General features: G+C 45.5%; 1 protein-coding gene across 2 annotated transcripts in view; it reads left to right on the forward strand.

Annotated features, from left to right (window-relative positions):
* The first annotated feature begins 277 nt into the window (after positions 1-277).
* Positions 278-26,262, forward strand: part of RYK (receptor like tyrosine kinase) — a 209,455-nt gene continuing 183,470 nt past the window's right edge. Inside the window, exon 1 of one of the 2 annotated variants that reach the window (XM_040348747.1) lies at positions 278-681. In XM_040348747.1, coding sequence (XP_040204681.1) covers positions 483-681 — 199 coding nt within the window. In that variant the 5' untranslated portion in view covers positions 278-482. The remainder of the gene's footprint in view (positions 682-26,262) is intronic. The other variant, XM_040348746.1, reaches the window with a different exon arrangement.

The following is a 26,262-nucleotide window of genomic DNA, read 5'->3' on the forward strand; positions in this document are numbered from 1 at the left end:
AAACAAAATATATATTTGCCTTTAGTTATACTGTAGCAATAAATACATGACAGTAGTGTGACTAGTGAGGGATAAATGTGTGTCACTCATACTATTGTGCATAGCTGAGCAGCTCACAGCACCTTGGTGTGCCATAGGAGTGAGCGCGGCACCTCAACACGCTTGTTATTGTTTGTTTGGTCAATAAAGTCCCCCCCAACCACAAAAAAAACTCTCAGTAATCCCAACAAAGCACAGCCGTCCAGCAGAGGGCGCAGTGGAGTATAGCTGAGGACGGTGGCCGGGAGAAGGCAGAAATCCCGGCAAGGCGAATGCGTATGGTGGGATAGCGCGTGCGCCGAGATCTGTACGGAGTCCGGAGAGTGCGGCGGGGCGGTTTGGGGTGTGCGGTGTTCGGAGTGGCGTTCTGAGGGAGAAGGAAGGATAAACTGAGCGGGAATGGTGCGGGACGGCCCCGGGATTCAGCACGGCCTGTGAGAGACATGCTGCCCGGGGCCCCGGACCCCCCGGGTTGGTGGAGGGGGAGGCAGCCGGGCCCCGGGCTGTGCTGTCCGTCCCTTCTACTGCTGCTCATTGTCTTCCCGACTCTACTGACCGGCAGCGAGGCCCAGCCTGGAGGAGCGACCACCGAACCCGGCCTGAACGTCTACATGAGTGTGGAGGAGGTGGGCCGCCTGATCGGTGAGTGCAGCCCCGCCATTGTTACTGGAGACAGTGTGGGAGGACCCCCAATCATAGGGTATAGAGACCCCCTTCCTCACAAAGGACAGAAGGGGGACACCCTACCCCCACGTCACAGGATCTAGAGAGAACCCCCAATCATAGGGTACACAGACCCCCTCCCTCACAAAGGACAGAGAAGGGGGACACCCTACCCCCACGTCACAGGATCTAGAGAGGACCCCCAATCATAGGGTACAGAGACCCCCTCCCTCACAAAGGACAGAAGGGGGACACCCTACCACCACGTCACAGGATCTAGAGAGGACCCCCAATCATAGGGTACAGAGACCCCCTCCCTCACAAAGGACAGAAGGGGGACACCCTACCACCACGTCACAGGATCTAGAGAGGACCCCCAATCATAGGGTACAGAGACCCCCTCCCTCACAAAGGAAAGAAGGGGGACACCCTACCCCCACGTCACAGGATCTAGAGAGGACCCCCAATCATAGGGTACAGAGACCCCCCTCCCTCACAAAGGACAGAAGGGGGACACCCTACCCCCACGTTACAGGATCTAGAGAGGACCCCCAATCATACAGATACAGATACAGGAAGGGGGTACAGAGACCCCCTTCCTCACAAAGGACAGAGAAGGGGGACACCCTACCCCCACGTCACAGGATCTAGAGAGGACCCCCAATCATAGGGTACAGAGACCCCCTTCCTCACAAAGGACAGAGAAGGGGGACACCCTACCCCCACGTCACAGGATCTAGAGAGGACCCCCAATCATAGGGTACAGAGACCCCCCTCCCTCACAAAGGACAGAGAAGGGGGACACCCTACCCCCACGTCACAGGATCTAGAGAGGACCCCCAATCATAGGGTACAGAGACCCCCCTCTCTCACAAAGGACAGAGAAGGGGGACACCCTACCCCCACGTCACAGGATCTAGAGAGGACCCCCAATCATAGGGTACAGAGACCCCCTTCCTCACAAAGGACAGAGAAGGGGGACACCCTACCCCCACGTCACAGGATCTAGAGAGGACCCCCAATCATAGGGTACAGAGACCCCCCTCCCTCACAAAGGACAGAGAAGGGGGACACCCTACCCCCACGTCACAGGATCTAGAGAGGACCCCCAATCATAGGGTACAGAGACCCCCCTCTCTCACAAAGGACAGAGAAGGGGGACACCCTACCCCCACGTCACAGGATCTAGAGAGGACCCCCAATCATAGGGTACAGAGACCCCCTTCCTCACAAAGGACAGAGAAGGGGGACACCCTACCCCCACGTCACAGGATCTAGAGAGGACCCCCAATCATAGGGTACAGAGACCCCCCTCCCTCACAAAGGACAGAGAAGGGGGACACCCTACCCCCACGTCACAGGATCTAGAGAGGACCTCCAATCATAGGGTACAGAGAGTGCATTCCCCTTTCACAAAGGACAGAGAAGGGGAAACACCCCCCCCCCCAACTCACAGGATACAGAAAACCCCAGGGTACATATACTTCCCCCCCTCTCTCTTACAAAGGACAGAGCATGGGGACACCACCACCACCCCCCAACTCACAGGATACAGAGACCCCCCCCCCCCCAGGGTACATATATACCCCCTCACAAAAAACAGAATGGGGACACCACCTCCCCCAACTCAGTGTACAGAAACCCCCCAGGGTACATATATCCCCCCCCCCCTCTCACAAAGGACAGAGCATGGGGGCACCACCCCCCCCCCAACTCACAGGGTACAGAGGACCCTCTCCAACGCACAGGGATAGGCCCCCAGGTTACTGAGGACCCCCCAACTCAGTGTACAGATATGGCCCCCCCACACTCAGTGTACGGAGGGGGTTGACCCCCCACACTCAGTGTACAGATGGGGAGGACCCCCTCTCCAACGCACAGGGAGAGGACAACCCCAACTTGCAGGATACAGAGATGGACCCCCCCCCCCCTTCCCAACTGAGTGTACAGAAGGGGCGACCCTTTCAACGCACAGGGAGAGGCCCCCCAACTCCCAGGTTAGATATGGACCCCCACACTCGGTGTACAGAGGGGGAGGACCCCCTCCAGCTCACAGGGTACAGAGATGGACCCCCCCCACCCAGCTCGCAGGGTACAGAGATGGACCCCCGCAGCTCAACGCACAAGGGGGACCCCCCAAACTTGTAGGGTGCAGAGATAGACCTCTCATCACATGGTACATGGACACCCCCCCCCCCCCCCCCCATCCAAACTCACAGGTCATAGATGGAGAGGACTCCACCAACTCACAGGGTACAGAGATGGTACCCTCCTCACAGGACTTCCCTCTCGTGTAGAACAAGCACCCCTCCCCCAAACAGGGTAGAGAGGGAGATACACCCTACCCCCCATCACAGGATACTGACAGAGATCCCTAAACACCCCCCCCCCCCCAGGACACAGAGACCCTGTTCTCTAGTTCATATATAATGATCTTCCAATAAAATGTGACTTTGTTCACACTATGACAGAATCGCCTGCCCACAATTATAAATCGCCGGACGCCCTTGCGATCCCCCTAACTTTCAATGGCACTCAAATTGCAGCGGGAATCGTGGTAAAATCACACAAACTGAATTATTTTGGGCGACAGGAGTCTTGTGATTCTGTTTTGCGCAATTCGTCGCTCGACAATTGGGGCAAAATCGCGTTGTGATTTGTGTGCCATTGAAAATAATGGGGATCGCAAGAGCGTCCAGTGATTTGCGGGGATGCAGAATGGCGTAGATTATGCCCGCAATCTGGCACGCCATAGTGTGAACAGAGCCTAAACCTGGCAAGAGGTGGGTAGAATTTTAAACCTAAATTCTGAGGAAAAGAATGTTCTAAGAACGTTTGTTTCTCTAATCATTAGTGGGTCAAATCTACGTTTTCAACCGCAGTGTCTAGAAAATTAGAGTGGGATAGAAAAAGGTTTCTTGGTTTCTAACATTGTATGTGGTTTTTGCTTGGTGAAGTCCATTCATTCCAAAATCAAATATTTTAAACGACTTTGAAATGTTTTGAAAATTTGGGTACTAATTATAAAAAAGACTTTTCCTTTTGGGATTCTATCCATCTATGATCAGTTTCCCTCCAGGTAACGATGTGATTGGCTTATGGGAATAACATAACATTTCCCATTTCTACCTCCTGAGTCTAAATTGTCTTATCCAGAGAGACCACTATGACCACAGACCCCCTCTATTCTCCATCTTCACCGTGCTGTACAATGTTCTGTATTGTTCACCAAACGAAACTAAAAATGTCAGTGTGTTCTTGAAATCCTTTCTCATATTTAAGAGAAATACTTGGGCCACCATTGCAGATCTCCTAGAAATGCAGCTCAGCTGGCCGTCTTTGAGCTTCAGTACTTTGTCATAAAATCAGAATTTCTGATCTACATTCGTTGCCTGGAATCGGGAGGAGCTGGGACCATTGGATCGGTGTGACAGCCAGGCAACTAGCATTTCTTGTTCACAATGGCCGCTTATAGTTTTCTTCTGGTGCAGGTTTCCATTGATGACTTCTTTGGACAGAGTTGTATGTTCCTGTCCTGTGACAGCTTGGTTTTGTTTTCAGTAACTATTGGAAGCCTGTAACTTTTCAAGTTCACGTGAAAACCTTCTCAGGCATTATACTGTATTTATGATGCAGTAGACTGGCTCAAGTTCATATTGTTGTGTTTTATTGTTGTGTTTTTTTTTTTTTTTTTTTTTTGTTATGGCAGGGAAAAATTAAAACCAGGTTTTTATTGCAGAGTTCCCATTCTGGAGATTTGCCTCACTTTCCTGCCCCTGTAATAATGTGAAAATGCTAGCGTTCCCTACTCCTACTTACCCATAAAGACTTCATCTCCCCCCTTTTTTATATATATATATATATATATTTGTATGTGTGTGTGTGTATATATTTAATTTGTATGTGTCCCTTCTGGAGATTCCCCCCACTGTTGTAGTAATGTGTTGTCACTGTGATAGAAATTAGGGGAACATGATCAAAGAGAGTAGAAACTGATAGAGATTTTAACCCTTCACTGCTGAAGAAAGCTGTTAAAGTAGAACTATAGGCAACCCCCCCCCCTTTTTTTTTTTTTTTTTTGGATCGAGTAAGGGAGGGTTAAAAACCCTGATAATGTTTATTTTTGTCCCGTTGGGGGATCTGTACCTTAACTTTTCCATAGCCAAACTGGAAGTGAGAGAAAATCTCTGGAATCTCTTGGGGAACCCCAGGTCACCAGAAATAGTTTCCCCATTGGAAGATTTCTCCTGTTATATTTTGGGTTGTCCCCAGAAAAGTGTGATTTACTTTCACTTTCAATGATAATAGAAGCTTGGACAAATATGGAGTATCACCCTCTGACGGGGACAAAACAATAAAAACTAACCGGTGTTCTAATCCATCTCCCCTCTATCCAAATAACTGGTGAGATATCAGGTGTCTAAACAGACCCCTGACATCTCCTTCCTCCACTCTTCGTCCTGACAGATCTGGGGCATAGTTACATAGTTAGTCAGGTTGGAAAAAAGACACAAGTCCATCCAGTTCAACCTGACATGGGGAGGAGGACCCGGTGGAGGACACCGGGAGTTGGGGCGTGATTGGTGCGATGGTGGGAGCAGTTAAAAGCATTGATCTCCCTGTATAACTTTCAATAAAGCACCTGACAGCCGAGGAAGGAAGAAGAGGAGAAGCAGCTGTCAGAAAAGCTGACATGTTTTTAGGAACATCTATTTCCTGATACCCTCTGCAGAGTGTGTACCAAGAGGAGCTTCACCCTATAAACATTTAAAAGTCAGCAGCTACAAATGCTGTAGCTGCTGAATTAAAAAAATAAATAATGCACTTTCCTGTCCCAGGATCCACTCCCGCGTCACAGGATTTGTTGAACAGCAGTGGGACTCAATGGCTCCTGCTGCTATTAATCCAGGGGTTGACAAATTTGCTTGGAATCTAGGAGCCAGGTAAAAAAGTTAGGAGCCAGAAAACGCACCACGTCCCGACGAGCTTGCGCGCAGAAGCGAACACATACGTGAGCAGCGCCCCGCATATGTAAACGGTGTTCAAACCACACATGTGAGGTATCGCCGCGATTGGTAGAGCGAGAGCAATAATTCTAGCCTTAGACCTCCTCTGTAACTCAAAACATGCAACCTGTAGATTTTTTTTAAACGTCGCCTATGAAGATTTTAAAGGGTAAAAGTTTGTCGGCATTCCACGAGCGGATGCAAATTTGAAGCGTGACATGTTGGGTATGAATCTACTCGGCGTAACATTGTCTTTCATAATATAAAAAAAATGGGGATAACTTTACTGTTGTCTTATTTTTTTAATTAAGAAAAGTGTAATTTTTTCACAAAACGGTCGCCATTTTATTCTCTAGGGTGTTCAGATAAAAAATATATATAATGTTTGGGGGTTCTAATTAGAGGGAAGAAGATGGCAGTGAAAATAGTGAAAAACAACATTAGAATTGCTGTTTAACTTGTAATGCTTAACTTGTAATACCAACGGCCACCACCAGATGGCGCCAGCTCACATCTGGTGGTAATAACTTGTAATTTTTTTTTTTTTTTGCCCCCCTTCCAAACCAAGTCGCCAGGACCCTATTTCTAGTCGCCATGGCGACCTGGCGCCCGGGATTTGTCGAGCCCTGTATTAATCTATCCAATGAAGACCCAAGACAGTGGCTGGTAGGGGTGCAACGGATCAAAAAACCCACGGTTTGGTTCGTTCCTCGGATCAGGAGTCACGGATCGGATCATTTTTCGGATCGGCAAAAAAATAAATAAAAAAATTCCCCCCCCACTGTAATATCCACACCCCCCCCACTGTAATATTCCCCCCCCCCCTGTAATATCCACATCTCCCCCACTGCAGTGGCTTCACTAGGGTTGGTGTCACCCAGTGCAGAAAAAAATGGTGTCACCCCCCCCCCACCAACTATAGAACCCCCTCGGTGCAGACACACCCGCATCAGTACAGACACCCCCCCCCCCCCTTGGATCGCTGCTAGCACCACGCCACCTGGATGTGGCCCTTCCACGGTGCTGGAGGGGACTCCGGAGCAGCTGCCTGCACTCCGCCACCTAAATGAGGTAACATGGGAATGACAGGCATACAGCAGGGGGGTCGGGTCACTTGTACCGCACTGCCAAGGGGGAGAGGGTGTTTGTGCTGTGCCTCCCCCACAAAAAAAACACCAGCCACCACTGATGGCATGCTTACACTCTCTTTTAACCACTTAAGGACCCCTTCACGGCGATAGACGTCGGCAGAAGGGCACGGCTGGGCACAAGCACGTACCTGTACGTCCTCTTTAAGAACACAACCGTGGTGTCTCGAGGGCGCCGGCACGCTCGCAACCCCGTCCGAAGCTCCGTGACCGCCTGACCTGCGGACCTGATCGCCGGCCGGTGTCCCGCGATCGGTCACAGGAGCTGAAGAACGGGGAGAGGTGTGTGTGTGTAAACACACCTTCCTCGTTCATTGTGGCAATGTCAGTGATCGTCTGTTCCCTGATATAGGGAAAGACGATCACTGACGTCACACGTCCAGCCCCACCCCCCTACAGTTGGAAACACATATGAGGTCACACTTAACCCCTACAGCGCCCCCTAGTGGTTAACTCCTAAACTGCAATTGGCATTTTCACAGTAATCGGTGCATTTTTATAGAACTTTTCGCTGTAAAAATGACTGGTCCCAAAAATGTGTCAAAATTGTCCGATGTGTCTGCCATAATGTCGCAGTCACGAAAAAAATTGCTGATCGCCGCCATTAGTAGTAAAAAAAAAAAAAAAATTATCCCCTATTTTGTAAACGCTATAAATTTTGCGCAAACCAATCGATAAACAGTTATTGCGATTTTTTTTTTTTTTTTTTTTTTTTACCAAAAATGGGTAGAAGAATACGTATTGGCCTAAACTGAGGGAAAAAATGTTTTTATATCTTTTTTGGGGATATTTATTATAGCAAAAACTAAAAAATATTGATTTTTTTTTTCTTCAAAATTGTCGCTCTATTTTTGTTTATAGGGCAAAAAATAAAAACCGCAGAGGTGATCAAATTTCCACCAAAAGAAAGCTTTATTTGTGGGGAAAAAAAGGACGCCAATTTTGTTTGGGAGCCACGTCGCACGACCGCGCTATTGTCAGTTAATCGACGCAGTGCCGAATCGCAAAAAAGGGGCATGGTCCTTAACCTGCATAATGGTCCGGGTCTTAAGTGGTTAAACATTGTATTAGTAATCTGTTGGTCCAGTGTTGCTTTGAAGCTATTTTAGTTGTATTTTTGTCTGTGTATACTTGAGGTTGCTTGAGTTGAATAGGAAGCTGGGTGCTAAAGCCTTTTACTGTGGTTTGGGGAAACCGAGAGTGTGTAAGTTTATTTTCAATCCTTGCAGTTAAAAAAAAAAACACGAGAGTTGGAACTGATTTACTAGTGCATTCTGTTTCACTTTGCAATGGGTTAAATACCTCAGCCCGAAAGTGTTCAATGTTTAAACTCCAAGTCGGACTTAGAAAGCCTAAGGCCTGAGGACAGATACTTGTGTAAACATTCTTCCCTGTCCTGGTTTGCTAATTAGATTTTTATTACCTCAGCATATTCTGTTGACTAGACTTTTGATCTATGTGATTGCTTCCAATAGCGTTGAATAGCAAATTTTCATATAGTGGGGGGGGAAAATGTTTGTGTTCTATGTTGTGTAAAGTTTCTGTAAAACATGATCCTACAGAAGCACGCTAAGCATCATGACTCCTTTTTAAAATGTATCCATTGGCTAAAATATAAAATGGTATACAGTAAAACCTTGGTTTAAGAGTGTTTTGCAAGACAAGCAACATTATTAACCACTTGCCACCGTCGTTATACTGCTGCAGGTCGCCACGATCCTGCGAGCCGTCGTAGTTGTACATTGGTCCCTTTAAGCGGGATAGCAGGCGTACGTGCGCCGCTGCGATAGGTGCTGATGGTCGCGGGCATGAGAGGCAGAACAGGAACGTGTGTGTGTAAAGGCACAAATCCCTGTTCTGTTAGAGGAAAGACAGGTCATGAGTTCCTACAAGCTAGTCACTTCCATCCCCCATACAGTTAGAACACACACTAGGGAACAGTTAACACCTTGATCGCCCCCTATTGTTAACCCCTTTCCTGCCAGTGACATTTACACAGTAATCGGTGCGTTTTTATAGCGATCGCTGTATAAATGCCAATGGTGTAAAGCAGGGATATGCAATTAGCGGACCTCCAGATGTTGCAAAACTACAAATCCCATCATGCCTCTGCCTCTGGGTGTCATGCTCGTGACTGTCAGAGTCTTGCTATGCCTCATGGGATTTGTAGTTCTGCAACAGCTAGAGGTCTGCTAATTGCATATCCCCGGTGTAAAGTGTCTAATGTGTCCGCCATAATGTCTCGTCCCGATTCAGATCGTCGCCATTACTAGTAAAAAATAAAATAAAAATGCCGTAAATCTATACCCTATTTTGCTAAATGTTTTACCTTTTTTATTAAATGTAACCATATTGCTACACTTGCCTCTCTTCTCTCTTATACTCAGAAGCTCCTGCTTGATTTTGCTTCTAATCCCCTTTGTGGAGGCTTCCATTTGTGGATGGACATTTTATGGTTGCACAACCTATGATATTGCTATAATCTTCTTTTTATATGGACTATAAACTGAAGGACCTATCAATAAATGGTTGTGGAACGAATCATTTGAGTTTCCATTTTGTCTTAAGGGAAAATTTGCTTTGCTACGAGTGCTTTGGATTACAAGCATGTTTCGGAAACTAATTATGCTCACAGTCCAAGGTTTTACTGTATTCATTTCCGCATTGTAGTTCAATGTTTTCTAACCTACTTCTTTTAATCTAAATGATCTTAAAGTTGTGAAGATCCCCACGTATTTACTTTCTTGAATTCTGTGACCTGTTCACTATGCCCTGTGAGAAGGCACTGCTGTGTCGCACATTTCACAGAGCCTGTCTTCTCTGAGCAACTCTAGCTCAGGAGGAGTTTCAGGAGTCAGTACAGAAACCACTGCTTGCATTTGAATTGTAACCTCAGAAGAGAAGCTGCAAAGCATGCAGGGAATCCAGGAAGTTGTGGAAATAGATGGCCAGCAGACAGGCAGACCTCGCAGCGTGAAAGGGAGATATTTTTTTTAAATAAAATTGTTATTACTATGTTGATCTAAAATGGAATTAATTTATAATGGAAATAGTTTTGTTTGGGCCAAACAAAAACTAAAGTTTTTAAATAAACAAGAAGTACTAGTTTAACCACCTCCTGCCCACTGTATAGTAAAATGACGGCGGGCAGGATTCCCTCTTGTTCTGGGACGGCGTCGTATGACGTTGCCCCAGATATTCGTAAAGAGTCAACAACGTGGCTCTTTACCCATGTAATCAGCTGTGTCCAATCACAGGCGATCATGTGTAAACGGGGAAGTGCCGTTTATAGTCTCTCCTCACCTCACTCTGACAGTGTAAGGCGAAGAGAATCTGCTGCATCTCTTCTCATGGGGAGACCTGTACAGGTAATCGGGGCAGCCCCATCGGTGACATAAATCTGTGCTCCTCACAGCCACCCAGGGTGGATATAAAGCAATGATTTTTTTTTTTTATTTTTTTTATCAAATTTATTTTAATAAAATGCTTTTTGAAGTAAAAATCTACAGATAGTTTTCTATTTAACCACTTAAGGACCTCGCCTGTTTTACAGACTCAGTGTTTACAAGATTAAAACAGTTTTTTTTTTGCTAGAAAATTACTTGGAACACATATGTACACCCTAGAGAATCAAATGACGGCCATTGCAATACTTTCACACCGTATTTGCACAGCGGTCTTACAATTCACTTTTTTTAAATTAAATAAGACCACAGTAAAGTTAGTTTATATAATATTGTGAAAGATAATGTTATGCCGAGTAAAATGATACCCAACATGCCACGCTTCAAAATGGCGTCAAACTTTTACCCTTAAAAATCTCCATCGCTCGACGGGGCGCTTTAAAAAAAAAGATTTTTTTGCTTGTTTATTTTATTAATTTTTACACTGTTTAAAAAAATAATAATAAATGGATCACTTTTATTCCTATTGCAAGGAATGTAAACATCCCTTGTAATAGAAAAAAAGCATGACAGGTCCTCTTAAATATGAGATATAGAGTCAAAAAGACCTCAGATCTCATATTTAGGCTAAAATGCAATAAAAAATAAATAAATTGTCATTTGAAAAAAATGACAAAAGTAAAATGTGCCTTTTAAGCATGGGCGGAAGTAGAGCTGCACGATTCTGGCCAAAATGAGAATCGCGTTTTTTTTTTTTTTGCTTAGAATTTTTTTTTTAATTCATAAGGCTGCTTTTACATTGGGGATAGAGCCGCATTGACGGTATAGCCGCGCTATTTGTAGCGCGGCTATACCGTTGTATTTACCGCGATATTCGGGCGCTAGCGGTGAGGTTTTAACCCCCGCAAGTGGCCGAAAAAGGGTTAATACCACCCGCGTTGCGGGCGGTATTACGGGCGGTATTAGCAGGGTTTCCCATTGTTTTCAATGGGAAGGTGCGGTATAGGAGCGGTGAACCGCTCCTATACCGCAGTGAAGATGCGGCTAGCAGGACTTTTGGAGCGCTCCTGCTAGCGCACCGCTTCAGTGTGAATGCTTTCGGGCAGGTTTTTTTCATGCGGTATAGCAGCGCTATATTTAGCGCTGTACTGCATGAAAAACGCCTCAATGTGAAAGGAGCCTTAAATGCAATTTTTTTGGAAAAAATTACTTTTAACAAGAATGCTGCTCAAATACAGTGCAACATAAAATATTGCAACAACCGCTATTTTATTCTCTAGGGTCTCTACTAAAAAATGATATAATGTTCGGGGGTTCTAAGTAATTTTCTAGCAAAAAAAAATTATTTTAACTTGAAAAGAGCTGTCAGAAAAAGGTTTGGTGTTTAAGTGGTTAAACGTTCCCTAATTTACATACATAAGTTTATTCCTTTGATGTGATACAATGTTTAGACTTAACTTTCCACTGATAAAAAAATGTTTTCAAAACTTGGCAGATTGCCCAGACTTTGACTTTTTTCTGAGAGCAGAGAGGAATTTCTTTTCATGTCAAAGATCGTGGAACCCTGTGTCAAGAATTGCAACCGGAAAAAGATCGCGATAACGATTATTGATGATCAATCATGCAGCTCTAGGCGGAAGTGACGTTTTGGCGTCGCTTCTGCCCTGCTATGCTATGAAGACGGGTTGGGGCCATCTTGACCTCACTCGTAACCCAGCTCGCTGCCGACGGCTCCGGTAAGCGGCGGAGGGGGGGGGGGTCACTCTCCTGACGCCCATAATGGTGATCTTGCGGCGAATCCACGTTATCATTTACAGGAACGCTCACAGGAAAGATGGATATCTCAGTTGTGGCAGCGGCTGCTGCTGTTACTGAGATATCCATTTTTAAAGTGCCGACGTATATATACGTGAGCGGGTCCTTAAGTGGTTAAGATACATTAATCCTTAACTTTCTTTTCATGTTGAATAAACTAAAGTTATGTAGCCTGAGGCTGTATATTCTGCAATATTAAACATTTTGGTAAACTTTCTCAATGAATCCAAGCTCTGCAAGCTGAAATAACACGCACTGCATTGATGCATTCACACTATTTCGCAGTGAGATAAAACCATGAGATAAAACAGTTCAAAAAAAAGTTCAGGAATAGTTTTTTATCCTATTGCTTTGCAAATGTATGTACACTACAAACTGTATGAATTTGTTCTGATATCGCTGTTTCACTAACCTGATGGCTTGTTATTCTAAATTAAAAACCTTAATTTTGTTTGCATATATTAAAGATTCTAACTACCAGCAAGAATAAGTCCTTAAATGTTAAAGAGCACCTGTAATTTTAGGTCCATCATGGCAGCGCCTGTTAGCGGGCATCTACTCACTTGCTCCCTCACCTTGTTGTGTCACTGCCGCATCACCAGCCGTCCCATTAAAGTTAATGGGACTGTCGGTGAGTCAACAGCGGGTCAGAGGAGGAGCTGCTGCGGGACAGAGATGACAGTTGCTCTTTAAAAATTATGATTTAAATGGAGCCTTTTTGCTTGTGATTTAAATCGTATCCACCCTGGTGCCGCCTCATTTGCCCGCTTCAGTAACGAAGAAAAATTACTTATTTACAACATTTTCTGACAAACTAAGAACATTTTTATTTTTTTGTTTTCAAAATTATTGGGCTTATTTTTTTGCTAAAAAAAAAATACTCGGCAGTAATTTTAAATCACCAAAAGAAAGCTCTATTTGTATGAAAAAAAAAAAAAATGTCATTTGGGTACAGTGTTGCCATTCCCATTCAAAGTGTGACAGAGCTGATGTGGCTACAGTGTGGAGAGAAAAAATATATATATATATATATATATATATATATATATAATATATTCACTCACACACTATTCTAAACAATGGGCCAGTTTTCTGTCCCTCAGACCTTAGGGAGGGACAGATTAGGGCCAGTGGGAGTAGAAAATGTCCTCATGTCTGGTTGGGGTTTATCCCGCCAACAATGGGGCATGGCTGGAATATTGCCCCATCGTTGGTGTCAGTTGGAGAGATGGTGCCCCAAGGACCAGATAAAGGCAAGCAAAGGGGGGAATCGGGCCGCAGTTTAGAGACTGCTGTTCTAAAGTAAAAAAGGTGTGTGTGTGTGTTTTTTTTTTTGGGGGGGGGGTTAATTTTAATGCATTCTATGCATGCAGATACAAATATCTCAACACTACTTGCTAGAACCTGAAAAATGTCTGCACTGGACAATGAGAATTTACTGTTGATATCCCTGTAATAACTAGGAATCGAATCCTTGGGCTGGTAGTTTGTGTTGCGTGTATTCATTGCACTTGGAAATGAGTCTCCAAGCTCTAATAGAGGCCAAAATAGGTCTTGCAAATCAGACATATGTCTTTGCTTACTAGGGCCGGAGATGGTGCAAGGTAAGTGAACCAGTTAAAACTGTATGTATGGGGGGAAAAAATAAGACTTTGATATCCCTAGAGAGCTCAATTGTAAACCAAATAAAATTATCCTTGCATCAACCTTGACTAAAAGCTCATGGGCCCTTATCTATTCAGTAAAGTACATTAAATTACAGATAAGTAGAGCTGATTTTAATGCAATGTCTTTGTCTCTTGGCACCAGATACTGCATTATATTCACTTAAAGGGAAACAATGGTCAAAATGATCAGCGTAAAGTACACCTGTCGGTATAAAAAGAGCCTATTAATCCCTGTTTGTGCTTCTCCAATCACTCCCTACTAACCTCCTGTCCTGGGCCTGTGTCTGTTCTACAAAGCTTCAACACTTCCAAAAAGTGTAAAAGTTTTTCAGTGCTCTTTCAAGTGCACTTGTAGTGCAAAGTGGATTTTCCTTTCGTAAATAACCCCCTATGTGTGGAGAAAAAGGCACAGCACCCCAACATCAAAGCCTCATCCCAACTGTGAAGTATGGTGGTGGGGGCATCATGGTTTGGGGCTGCTTTGCTGCGTCAGGGCCTGGATGGATTGCTATAATTGAAGTAAAAATGAATTCCCAAGGAGAACTTGAGGCCATCTGTCCACCAGCTGAAGCTTAACAGAAGATGGGTGTTGCAACAGGACAACGACCCAAATCATAGAAGTAATGGCATAAATAGAAGAAAATACGCCTTCTGGAGTGGCCCAGTCAGAGTCCTGACCTCAACCCGATTGAGATTTTGTGGCATGACCTCAAGAAAGTGATTCACACCAGACATCCCAAGAATATTGCTGAACTGAAACAGTTCTGTAAAGAGGAATGGCCAAGAATTACTCCTGCACGTCTGATCTGCAACTACAGGAAATGTTTGGTTGAAGTTATTTCTGCCAAAGGAGGTTCAACCAGTTATTAAATCCAAGGGTTCACATACTTTTTCCACCTGCACTGTGAATGTTTAAAAATGTTTACTTTTTGTTATAATATCCCAAATTTTTTTTATTTTTTTTTTCCTCAGTTTAGGTTGATATGTATTCTTTTACATATTTTTCTTAAAAAAAAAAACACCCAATAAGCGTATATTGATTGGTTTGCGCAAAAGTTATAGCGTCTACAAAATAGGGGATAGATATATGATTTTTTTTTTGTCAGGCCTGCGATATTGCGGCGGACATATCGGACACTTTTGACACTATTTTGGGATCATTCACATTTATACAGCTATAAAAATGCACTGATTACCGGTAATGTGTAAATGTGACTGGCAGGGAAGGGGGTGAGGAAGGGGTTAAATGTATTCCCTGGGTGTGATTCTTACTGGGAGAGGTGACTGATGCTGTGTCCCTATGTACAAGGGACACATCGGTCTCCTCTCTCCCTGACAGGACTTGGAGCTCTGTGTTTACACACACAGCTCCACGTCCTTGCCGATCGCGGGTACCTGGCGGACATTGCGGTCGCCAGGCACGTGCATCGGCATCTCAGCGATGTGCCGGGCACAGTTTTTCCCCGCTGCGCCCCCCCAGAGGCGTGTGCGGGGAATGCAAATAAAAGGACGTCCACCCGGCAGTTGAGAGCTGCGCTGTGGATGTCTTTCGTCTACAGCGCGGGTCTCAAATGGTTAAGCAGACTGTGATTGTCTATTTTTGTGACTTAGATGATCAGATCACATTTTATGACCAATTTGTGCAGAAATCCATATCATTCCAATTATTTTTCTTGCAACTGTATATACTGTAAAAAACCTGTAGGTCCTTGCTGTTGAACAACTTTTGTGCCTTTTTAGTACTTTTTCTTACCTGAAGGAAAAATCTGTTTTATGCCACAAGAATTCAACTTGGATGTGAATTTTGTAGGGACCTTGTGTGAAGGAAAGATGCAAGCTGTCTGCTGACACAGCCCTTTAGAATACCTTCTTTGCCTGGCTGTAATGCAGCTTTAAAGCGGAGTTCCGCCTAAATTAAAAATAAGCAGCTACAAATACTGCAGCTGCTGACTTTTAAAATAAGGACACTTGCCTGTCCAGGACGCCTGCGATGTCCTGACCCGTCCCTCAGCTCTGGGTGGAGGTGCTGGCATTGCTAGTAAGGGAAGCCTTGCGGCTTCATAGCCTGGTTCCCTACTGCGCATGTGCGAATCACGCTGCGCATTGAGTGGTTTCTGCTGTCTTCTGGGACGTCTCTCCCAGACATGGCGTTTATCACCGTTGATACTGCATTGCTTTTGCCTGAAGTGTAATCAAATACCTGTATTGGTCTGTGCCAAATTTGACTCTGTGGGGGAGAGGAATTATGCAGATTTCATTTGCAGAGACATGAGCTCACATCAGTTTTCATGCTTGTTTCAGTGAGTTTTAAACATGTTGCAGATTCCTGCATAGAAAAAAACAGCACATGATACCAGTGTTGTGGTGTGAACAGTGCACATAGAGAACAATTATTTTTATTTTTATGTGCCCTTGCAGAACGTGTGCAGACATAACTTGTGTATCTGCACTTGGTGTAAACGAGGCCCTACACACGGGCTAAATATCATTTGCCCGTGTGTGCAGAAGCCGGCTTTCAAAGGGGCACGACCGAAAAAGGTCTGCCGCACACACAATAGCTCAGATCGCTGTACTAACATCAGATGGAACAGCATCTCCTCCCAAGCTCCTTTTTGTTTCATTCAGCCCGCTGGATTGAATGGGGGAAAAAAACGTATTAAATTGCAATTCTTCTTGTGATTGTGCTAAGTGCCAAGGTGTGAATGATATATATCACAGAAGGCACATTTGAGATGCCATTCGTTTGAATGGCCCCTAAAATTGCGGTGCAGCCTTAGATCCCTTTCACACTGAGGAGTTTTTCAGGCGGTACAGCGCTAAAAATAGCGCTGAAAAACTCCTGCCCAGCCTTCTCAATGTGAAAGCCCGAGGGCTTTCACACTGAGGCGATGCGCTGGCAGGAGAGAAAACAATCTCCTGCAAGCAGCATCTTTGGTGAGGGGAGCGGTATGTATACCGCTCCTTCCCATTTAAAACAATGGGAAACCGCGGTAATACCGCCCTAGCGCCATTTTTGCAGAGGCGCATTGCGGGAGGTATTAACCCTTTATCGGTTATCGTACCCTTTATCGTTAATACCGCACCGCTAGCGGCCGAATCCCGCGGCAATTCCGACGGTATAGCGCCGCTATTTTTAGCGGCGCTATACCGCCACCGTGCCTCCCGCCCCAGTGTGAAAGGGGCCTTAGTGATCACAAGCGGATTTGAACAGGTTATGAACACTCTGCACAAAAGGAGGATGCTTCTCCGTTTATACATTTCCATTCACCTCTTTCCTATGAGCTCAATTTCAGTTTAAGCTAAATAGATAGTCTGCTATGCAGTCAGTGTTCCATGGGAAAAGTGCCAGAACCGGTAACAGTGGCCTTGCTGCCCTTAATGGATGGGGAATATCCTGGTAGCAAAAAAGAAAAAGGAAAAGGCGCACCAGCCTAGTGTGTTACCATTGACAATTTAATAGAATAAAAATGTAATAAAAAACTACTCGCAGGAAAAGCAACATAACAGGCTTATCGACAACGCTGTAGTAGATACCCCTCGAACCACACTCCAAATGGGGAGGATAAAGGTGTGTAACTGCCAGCTGACGCGTTTTGAGGTAACACGGACCTCTTAATCAGAGCCCAGCAGTGTAGACCATTCCAAAGGCTCCCCTTGTATACATATGAGCACTCATACTAGTGCCCAACCAGCTGCAAGCCGTGGAGAACCTCCCAGGGGCCATCAAAACTCCCCCCACCTAAGTGGGCGGTCCCAGATGCCTCACACAAATCGAAATTGCAATAGTAAGAGTGATAATAGTAGTAGTAGTAATAGTGTTGGATAAAATAAGATAAAAATCGATGAAAGATGGTCTGCTATGCAATATTGCAATTATACCAAATGTCTTCATTATTTACCAGATACATTTTATAGGATTCTATTCAGTTGTATTGTGTGTGTGTGTGTGTGTGTGTGTGTGTGTGTAAAAAGAAAAAAATTAAAGCCCTTCTGCTTTCAGACAATGAAAGCATATAAAGATAAATCCAGGGATATGGGGTCTGCTTGAGTGGGAATAAAACACATGATGGGAAGGAAGGCAACATGGTGTGTGAAAACGAAGCTTGCTGCAGCATAATGTAGTGTCCTTGGTAGTTAGACCAGGGTCTCCTGTACTGTCCTAGCAGTACCATTGCCTGATGATTTATTCAAGTAAATGGTGCCCACCGAAACTGCCTGCAGTGTCGTACGGGGGTGCAGTCTTTTCAGGGTTAAATTGGGCAGTAATGAGGTTGCATATCGCTGTCCAGTCAAATGTTAACCACCCTCCTAAGACCTCATGCACACTGGAAGTTTTTACAGCTGCTGTTTTTGGCTTCAGACGTGTGTGTGTTTTTTTTTTTTTTCTCCTACAGTCAAACTCTCTCCAGCATGTTATCCTATGTGTCCATGCACATTTTGGCTGTAAAAAAAAAAAGAGTGGGTTCTGAGAAGAGGTTTTTCAGCTGTAAAAGTGCTCAAACGCCGATAAATGCTTAAACTCTGCTCACCAGTTTTTTTTTATTACCTTTTTTGATCCCAGTGCAAATTTTTTTTTTCAAAAGCTCACTGCAAAGCCACTGGCGTTTTTTACATTTGTTATAATGTCCAGTGTGCATCAGGGCTGAAAGTGATCCACTGTGGATCTCTCTTTAGAGGGATGGCAAGGGCAAACACTTGTGTAAACAGGCTCTTCAAATGCTACCTTATCAATGCTGCAACTATACCACAGTCAGTTTGTTTGATTTACCATAAATGATATGTCCAGTCACAACTCATTTTTTTGTTGATGGCCTAGTACACTGCTAATGTTGCCCCATTGGAGAGATTTCTCCTCACCCCTGTTCTGCTGACCTTTTACCCCCAGAAAGTTTCACATGTCAAAAGCAGAAATAAATCTGATCTGTGAGGGATATCTTAAAATGGAACTTCACTCTCTCCTTCAACATGGATTATTTGTAATCCTTACGCTGCTAGCATTAGTAAATAAATAGGAAAGTATAATGGGTTAACTTGTTAAACTTTTTTTTTTTTTTTACATTTCTTCAGTTACTTCCTGGATTCCAGACCTAGACAAAATGTCATACAGCCCAGGTGTCTTGAGGAGGGGAGGAGGGGTTTTCTCAGCTAAGCACACTCTCCTGCCTGCCTGATTGGGCCCAATTGGCCACTTTCCCCCTCCCCGGTGTCCTGTGACTCGGTGTTACAAGGTCTCAGGTGTGAATGGGGAGCAGGTGTTTTCACTCTTACTGTTCACTGGAAGATCAACATGGCACCTCATGGCAAAGAACTCTGAAGATCTGAAAAAAAGATTTGTTGCTTTACATAAAGATGGCCTAGGCCAGTGATGGTGATCCTTGGCACACCAGATGTTTTGGAACTACATTTCCCATGATGCTCATGTACTCTGCAGTGTAGTTTGTCAAGGTTTGCCATTACTGGCCTAGGCTATAAGAAGATAGTCAAGACCCTAAAACTGACCTGTAGCACGGTGGCCAAGACCATACAGTCGTTTAACAGGACAAGTACCACTTGGAACAGGCCTCGCCATGGTCGACCAAAGAAGTTGTGCTCAGCGTCGTATCCAGAGGTTGTCTTTGGGAAATAAACGTATGAGTGCTGCCAGCATTGCTGCAGAGGTTGAAGGTGTGGGAGTCGGCCAGTCAGAGCTCAGATCATACGCCACAGTGCACCTGATGAGACCACAATAAATTTATTTGGTTCAGATGGTGTAAAGCGTGTTTGGCGGCAGCCAGGTGAGGAGTACAAAGACAAGTATGTCTTGCCTACAGGCAAGCATGGTGGTGGGAGTGTCATGGTCTGGGGCTGCATGAGTCCTGCCGACACTGGGGAGCTAACGCTCATTGAGGGAACCATGAATGACAACATGTACTGTTACCTACTGAAGCAGAACATGACCCCCCCCCCCCCACCTTCGGAGACTGGGCCACAGGGCAGTATGTCAACATAATGACCCCAAACACGCCTCCAAGATGACCACTGCCTTGCTAGAGAAGTTGAGGGTAAAGGTGATGGACTGGAAAGCATGTCTACAGATCTAAATTCTAGTGAGCATCTGTGGGGCATCCTCAAACAGAAGGCGGAGGAGCACAAGGTCTCTAGCATCCACCAGCTCCATGATTGTGTGAGTTGTGCATGTTTCTATGTAGAAAATAGCATGTTGGAATCGGGGCAACGTGCATATCGTCACATAGCCTCTGAGAACATGGAACCCAGTCACCCCCCGGAAGACACGTGACTGCGATTCACAATGGTAATTTTCCCAAAATATCTTTCATAATCCTGGATCGTATACATCCTGGCATATGAGGAGGGGATTGTAACAAAATTCTTCTACACCATGAACAAAGATGGATTTTCCACCTGACTGCCACAAATGCCCCAGGTTTAAATGAATCTATCTCTTTCAGACCCTTCCTAGAGGGCTTCACATCAGGTAGACCTGAATTTGAACAAGATTATTCAAGCTGAGGCCATTCTCTCTTATACTTTGCCTCTATCTTATTCTTCTATGTTCCTTTTATGTACTGCTATGAGGACTTCTATCAGATTTCCCTTTGATGCATTTCTCTGTATTTTGGTGAATGTTTATTTAAACATGCTGTATAGTTGGCCTTTTGGCCAAGTTTGTATGTATATTTCAGTTCACATATGTTCTTTTCCTTCTGGGTTTATCTTTTTGGTGCCTGTTATCAGGTCTGTCCACTGGGGGCGGTATGCGCTGTTCTGGCTTCCTTCACTTGCTGGGTGCACAAAGGATGTCAATGACGTCCTCAGCGTCGCTGCTGGCCTCTGCTATTGAATGCCAGGGATGCCATGATGCGCAGTTGGGTCGCTGTCTCGGGTCCTCATCGCTGTCTCGGGTCCTCATCGCTGTCTCGGGTCCTCATCGCTGTCTCGGGTCCTCATCGCTGTCTCGGGTCCTCATCGCTGTCTCGGGTCCTCATCGCTGTCTCGGGTCCTCATCGCTGTCTCGGGTCCTCATCGCTGTCTCGATACTTGGCTACCTCCATCCGCTCGATGACGCCGGCGTGCTGTGCATTGGGCCACCATATATATGTGTATACTCTGTAAATGTGTGCTCCACCAGACAGAGCAAGTGGTTACATAAATAGTTTATAGTCATGTATCAATGTCTGTACTCGCTGTAGTTCTATTTCTACGTCTTCTCAACTTCCTGTTTTGTTGTTTGTTTACTTTTTTTTTAAATAAATTTATAACTTAATATCAGTTTTTGATTTTTTTTTTTTGGGAGCTCTTGCCCTATAAAGTCCTATTGGAGGAACACATTTCTTTGTAGGTCGTTGCCAGCGGTTTAGACATTAATGGCTGTGTGAGTTATTTTGAGGGGACAGCAAATTTACACTGTTATACAAGCTGTACACTCACTACTTTACATTGTAGCAAAGTGTTATTTCTTCAGTGTTCTCACATGAAAAGATATAATAAAATATTTACAAAAATGCGCGCGCGCACCCACACACACTCTATCTTTATCAGGGTGGATTTGATTTAAATCGCTAGTAAAAAGGCTTGATTAAATCCATAATTTTTAAAAAGCAACTGTCATCCCTGTCCCACAGGGACTCCCTCTGACCTGCTATTGACTCACCGACCGTCCCATTCACTTTAATGGGATGGCTGGTGAGGGATGTGGCGGCAGCAGGTGAGTGGATGCCCACTAACGGGCGCTGCCATGTAAGGCCTTATTCTTGCTGGTAGTTAGAATCTTTAATATTTGCAAACAAAACAAAGGTTTCCTATTGGAATAAGCTGTCGGGTTTGTAAAACTGTAATATCAGAACCGATTCAATCATACAGTTTGAAGTGTACATAGATTTGCAAAACCGATGGGATAAGGGAATATTCCTAAAGATTTATCTCATGGTTAATGTGAAATTGTGTGAATGCACCAATGCAGTGCATGTTATTTCGGCTTGCAAAGCTTGGATTCCTTGAATGGAAGTGGAAGCAAATACCTGTATTAGGCAGGTATCTGCTCCCTTCTCTTACCTGAAAGGTGCCAAATGTGACACTAGAGGGTGGGAGGATTCCAAAAAGTGGAAGTTCCATTCTTGGGTGGAACTCCACTTTAAATAGAAAACTATCTTTAGATATACTTTATACAACTTTAAAAAAAAGTTGTTTAACCACTTTACAACCGCTGAACGTCAAGACGTCCTCGGCTTTGTGCGGTGATATCTGAATGATGCCTGCAGCTACAGGCATCATTCAGATATCACCGTCTTCAGCCGGCAATTCTGTGCAGTTCCGCCGCTTGATCGTTCTTATAGGCAGCGGAAGGGGACGTCCCCCCCGCCGCCATCCGGTGCTTCTCCGGGCTCTCCCATGCCATCGGGGGTCCAGAGAGCGAATCTGACCGTCGGAGGCCCGGGCGTGACGTCACGCCTGGTACCCAGAAGTAAACAAAGCCTCAGTCGCAGCTGTCGGCATGTGATCGGTGATTTTTTTTTTCTCACCGATTTAATGCTTGTAAGCCTGGAGGAGAGATGCAGGGTCTTATTGACTCTCTGTCTCTCTCTCTCTCTCTCTCTCTCTCTCTCTCTCTCTCTCTCTCTCTCTCTCTCTCTCTCTCTCTCTCTCTCTCTCTCTCTCTCTCTCTCTCTCTCTCTCTCTCTCTCTCTCTCTCTCTCTCTCTCTCTCTCTCTCTCTCTCTCTCTCTCTCTCTCTCTCTCTCTCTCTCTCTCTCTCTCTCTCTCGCCTATGGTGATTTTTAAGTACTGAAGCCATTCCATGAGTGTGCGCAATTTTAAAGCGTGACATTTTGAGAAAAGAGAAAATTACCCCTAGGGGCTTTGTGCTGCAGCAAGGAATAGAAATGTACCAAAAAATGTATAAAAGTATAAATTTATTTAAATATGTTGTACGGAAAAAGCCCCAAACAGTAGGGACTCAAGATATGAACTTGGTAAAAAACATAAGTCATACATGGCAAATAAAAACACAAGGTAGAACAAGTACAGACATAGCATAACAGTACTGTAAGTATACAAATACTATGGGCGAAAAACACCCCTACGCGTTTCGACCTTTTATAAGTAGCGGTCTTCTTCAGGGAGTATTAGTTAGACGCTGCCATAGGTTCTGTAAGATAGAAAATACATACAAAGAGATACATATAGATAAGTGGGACATAATAACAGAAGAACACAAAGAGGGCCCGCCACCCACAGCCATATAGGTAAATGGCAGGATGTGGGTAAACCTCCTACAAAAGTGGACTAGTGTATAAAATCCCACTGCCACTCACCCAAGACGTCCAATGGAAGGCGTAGACCCGGACCAGATGAACCACTGCCGCACCATCAAACTCTCCCGGGGGGTGCCAGAGGGGTGGAAAAAGGGGAGAGGAGCTCCCCTGGGTCAGTGTGGAAAAGGACTCCGAATTCAGGTGCACCACCAAGAGAGGTACCGCCCGGGCCTACGAGAGGTCACCAGATAGCGCGCCAAAGCCGCGGGCCGGAGGGGGGGGGGGCGGCAGGCAAAAAGGGGGGGGGGGGGAAGGAGGGCAAACCGAGGCGGGGAAGGAGCACAGGGGGGGGGGGCAACGGGGCCGGGGATGGCGGATCAGGGCCAAGCAGGTGGGGGCGGGCACACGCGCCTGGCTAAGTCACAGGGGGGCCCGGCACCACCGTGTACACCGGGATGGGTAAGTTGGGGTGCGGGGGAGCGCTCCCCTCCTGAGGTTGCGGTGAAGACCCTGTAATGTAAATACATGTATATGTATAAGACTGGGAAGCCTGTCTAGAGAATAAAAATGGTAAATATATGAGTACACACCAGGCTGAACAAGAAGCCTGATGTGTAGGCATGGAAATTGCGTGAGGGAGATGCACAGGGGAGAAAAAGATGTGGGAATGAGGGGAAACAAAAAAAAAAACAATAGGACACAGAGTGAAAACAAACCAAAAATAATGAGCATGGTAAAAGTACATAAAACAAAACAAAGAGGGTGTGTAAGTGACTGAATAAAGGAATGAATGAATAGAAATGAAGAATGCAGTGTGTGGTCTAGTGAGAAATGCGGAAGTGTATGTAAAAGGGATGTGGTAGAGCAGCAGTGTGAGGTAGGACAGCAAAAGAAAAATGGAAAACAACAAGGGGAGAAGGGAAAAAGGGATGAAAGGGGAACGGGAAATATGGGGAATGTTGCAGTGAAAAAGAGAAGATAAAGGAAAACAAATGAAAATAAAAATAATGATGAAAATGCTGATAATAATCATGTGACTATAAGTGTATGAGTGATCTATGGGTGTGTGTGCCGGTGAGTGAAATTATAAAAACAGGTGAATAAGAGGGTGGAAAAAGAAAATGCAGGGGAAAAGGGGCTAGTATGGAAACAAATGAAAAGGTGAAAAAATACCTGTGCTATCTGTAAAGCTCACAGAGGTAAGATGGTCAGATGGTAAAATGGTTGAAGCTGTAGCCTTCCTGTTAAGGAGGGATGTTGAGACACCTATTGAAGGAGGTGCTGACGTCTGTTGAAAAGTAAACGAAGTAGAAGAGTAAGATAATAATGGGGATACCGGGGTGGATGGCAGGTTTGCTGGAAATGGAAAAGAGAGCCAAGGCTCCCACTTACCTTCCTGCAGCCAAAATCTGTCATAACCACCAAACACAGTCGCCGTGGGATCTAAATTTGTCCCAATAAGGCTGGCTGCTTATATAAGGTATATCTTGAACAGGTGAGGGAGTGCACTCCCTCTACACCTGTAGCGACCCCACCCTATGATGCAGTAGGGGGCAGGCCCGGATGGACCCAACCCTGCCCGGGAACCACACCCACCGCTGTGGCAGATGTAAACATCGCCGAAGATCCCCCCCACTACACACACCCCCCCCCACCCCACAGGGAAACCCCCCCCATCTACGAGAACGCCACACCCACCCCCCCACACGGCCAGACCGCCGCCCCCCCACCCACACCCACCCGCAGTAATACAGCGCGCCCAGGCCGCCATGAGGCGGCAAGTGGTGGCCTCCCCGGCGTTCCAGAAGGGACCGTTAGGTCCCCGGTGTACCAACTCCATCCTCCTCGTCCATGGACGGCAATGCGCAGGCACGCAGGTGGTGTAAGCCGCGCGCGGTCACGCGAGGCGTCGGCGCCATGACGCCATCGCGACCCCGCGCGCTCGGCAAGGGCGTGTGCTGGTCGCTAGGGACCTGGGACGCCGCCGGCAGGCGCAGAAACTCCCCCCAGTGGCCAGCGGGAAGAAGGCCATCAGAGAAAGCACAAGAGCCGGGGCCAGCCCGGATATGTGCAGAGTCCCCGCCTGCCGTGAGGCCCAGGGAAGGAAAAATCTCCTGCTGGCTACCGAACCATGTGCACCCATGGAGCCCCCAGGGGAAAATTGATGATGGAAGGATGCGGATGTGGTGACGGTCCAGGCCCAAAATCCAAGAATTGGACGTCCATGGGGGGTGGTAAAAATCTGGAAAAATATTATTAAAGTATATGTTAAATGCAGATTGCTGTGCGATCATATTTGGGTAAATGCTCCGCATCAGAAACAGATGCAAAGTACATTTGAATCGTGTAAGAAATTAATATACCAAATGGAAATATTAGTCTGAAACAAACAAAATAATGTATATGAGAACAGAACAAAGAAATGATAATAAAATCATAACTAAATTGGAGAGCTGAGCATATTGTAAATAAACATACACACTTGGAAAGGGGATCCAAAAGGGGAAAAAACAGCCATCTACTGATGGAAACAAAAAACCTTCAAAAAACCAACCGGGAAGGACACAGGACGCAGACATGTAGGATGAGAGGTAGGTCGCCATACAGGGCGGCCATAACTCTCCTGCGTCCTAGATTAAGTCGGTTTTCCCGGATGTAAACCCCTTTCGGGGAGGGAGCAAAGGAGATGGATTCGTTCAGGCCTGGGTACACCGTGGCATGGAGTATGAAAATCCACCTTTGCTCACGCTGGGGGAGGGCTTTGTTCCAATCGCCGCCCCTGATCGGTATATGAACTCGATCAATGGCGGCGAAGATGGTTTTGGGCATTTTATAATTGTGTTTAAAAACCACATGCCTGCCAAGGGGCAGGTATCGGTTTACAGTTTGCATGTTATATTCGTGCCTGGCTGCACGACATCAAAATTCTTGTTTAGTCTTGCCAACGTAGAATGCGTTGCATTCACATGATATTGGGTAGACAACTCCGTGGGTCTGGCAGTTAGCGAAATGGTGTGGAAAAAACATCACACCATTGGGTAATGGGAAGGATTTCTCCTTACGCATAAGGGGACAATGCGAGTACTGGCCGCATGGAAAGGTTTCCAAATGCGGGACAGTGTTTCTTTGTGGTGGCCCCTTTAAATTCGCTCTGCACTGGCTTGTCTTTTAAGGACATGGCCCTTTTAAAAGTAATGGAAGGAGAACCAGTAACAAGTTTGTTGGTCTTTGGATACTCATGTTGAACAGATTATCAATGGTGTGTCAAAA

Source organism: Rana temporaria, chromosome 4 (assembly GCF_905171775.1).
Source record: "Rana temporaria chromosome 4, aRanTem1.1, whole genome shotgun sequence".
NCBI lineage: Eukaryota > Metazoa > Chordata > Amphibia > Anura > Ranidae > Rana > Rana temporaria.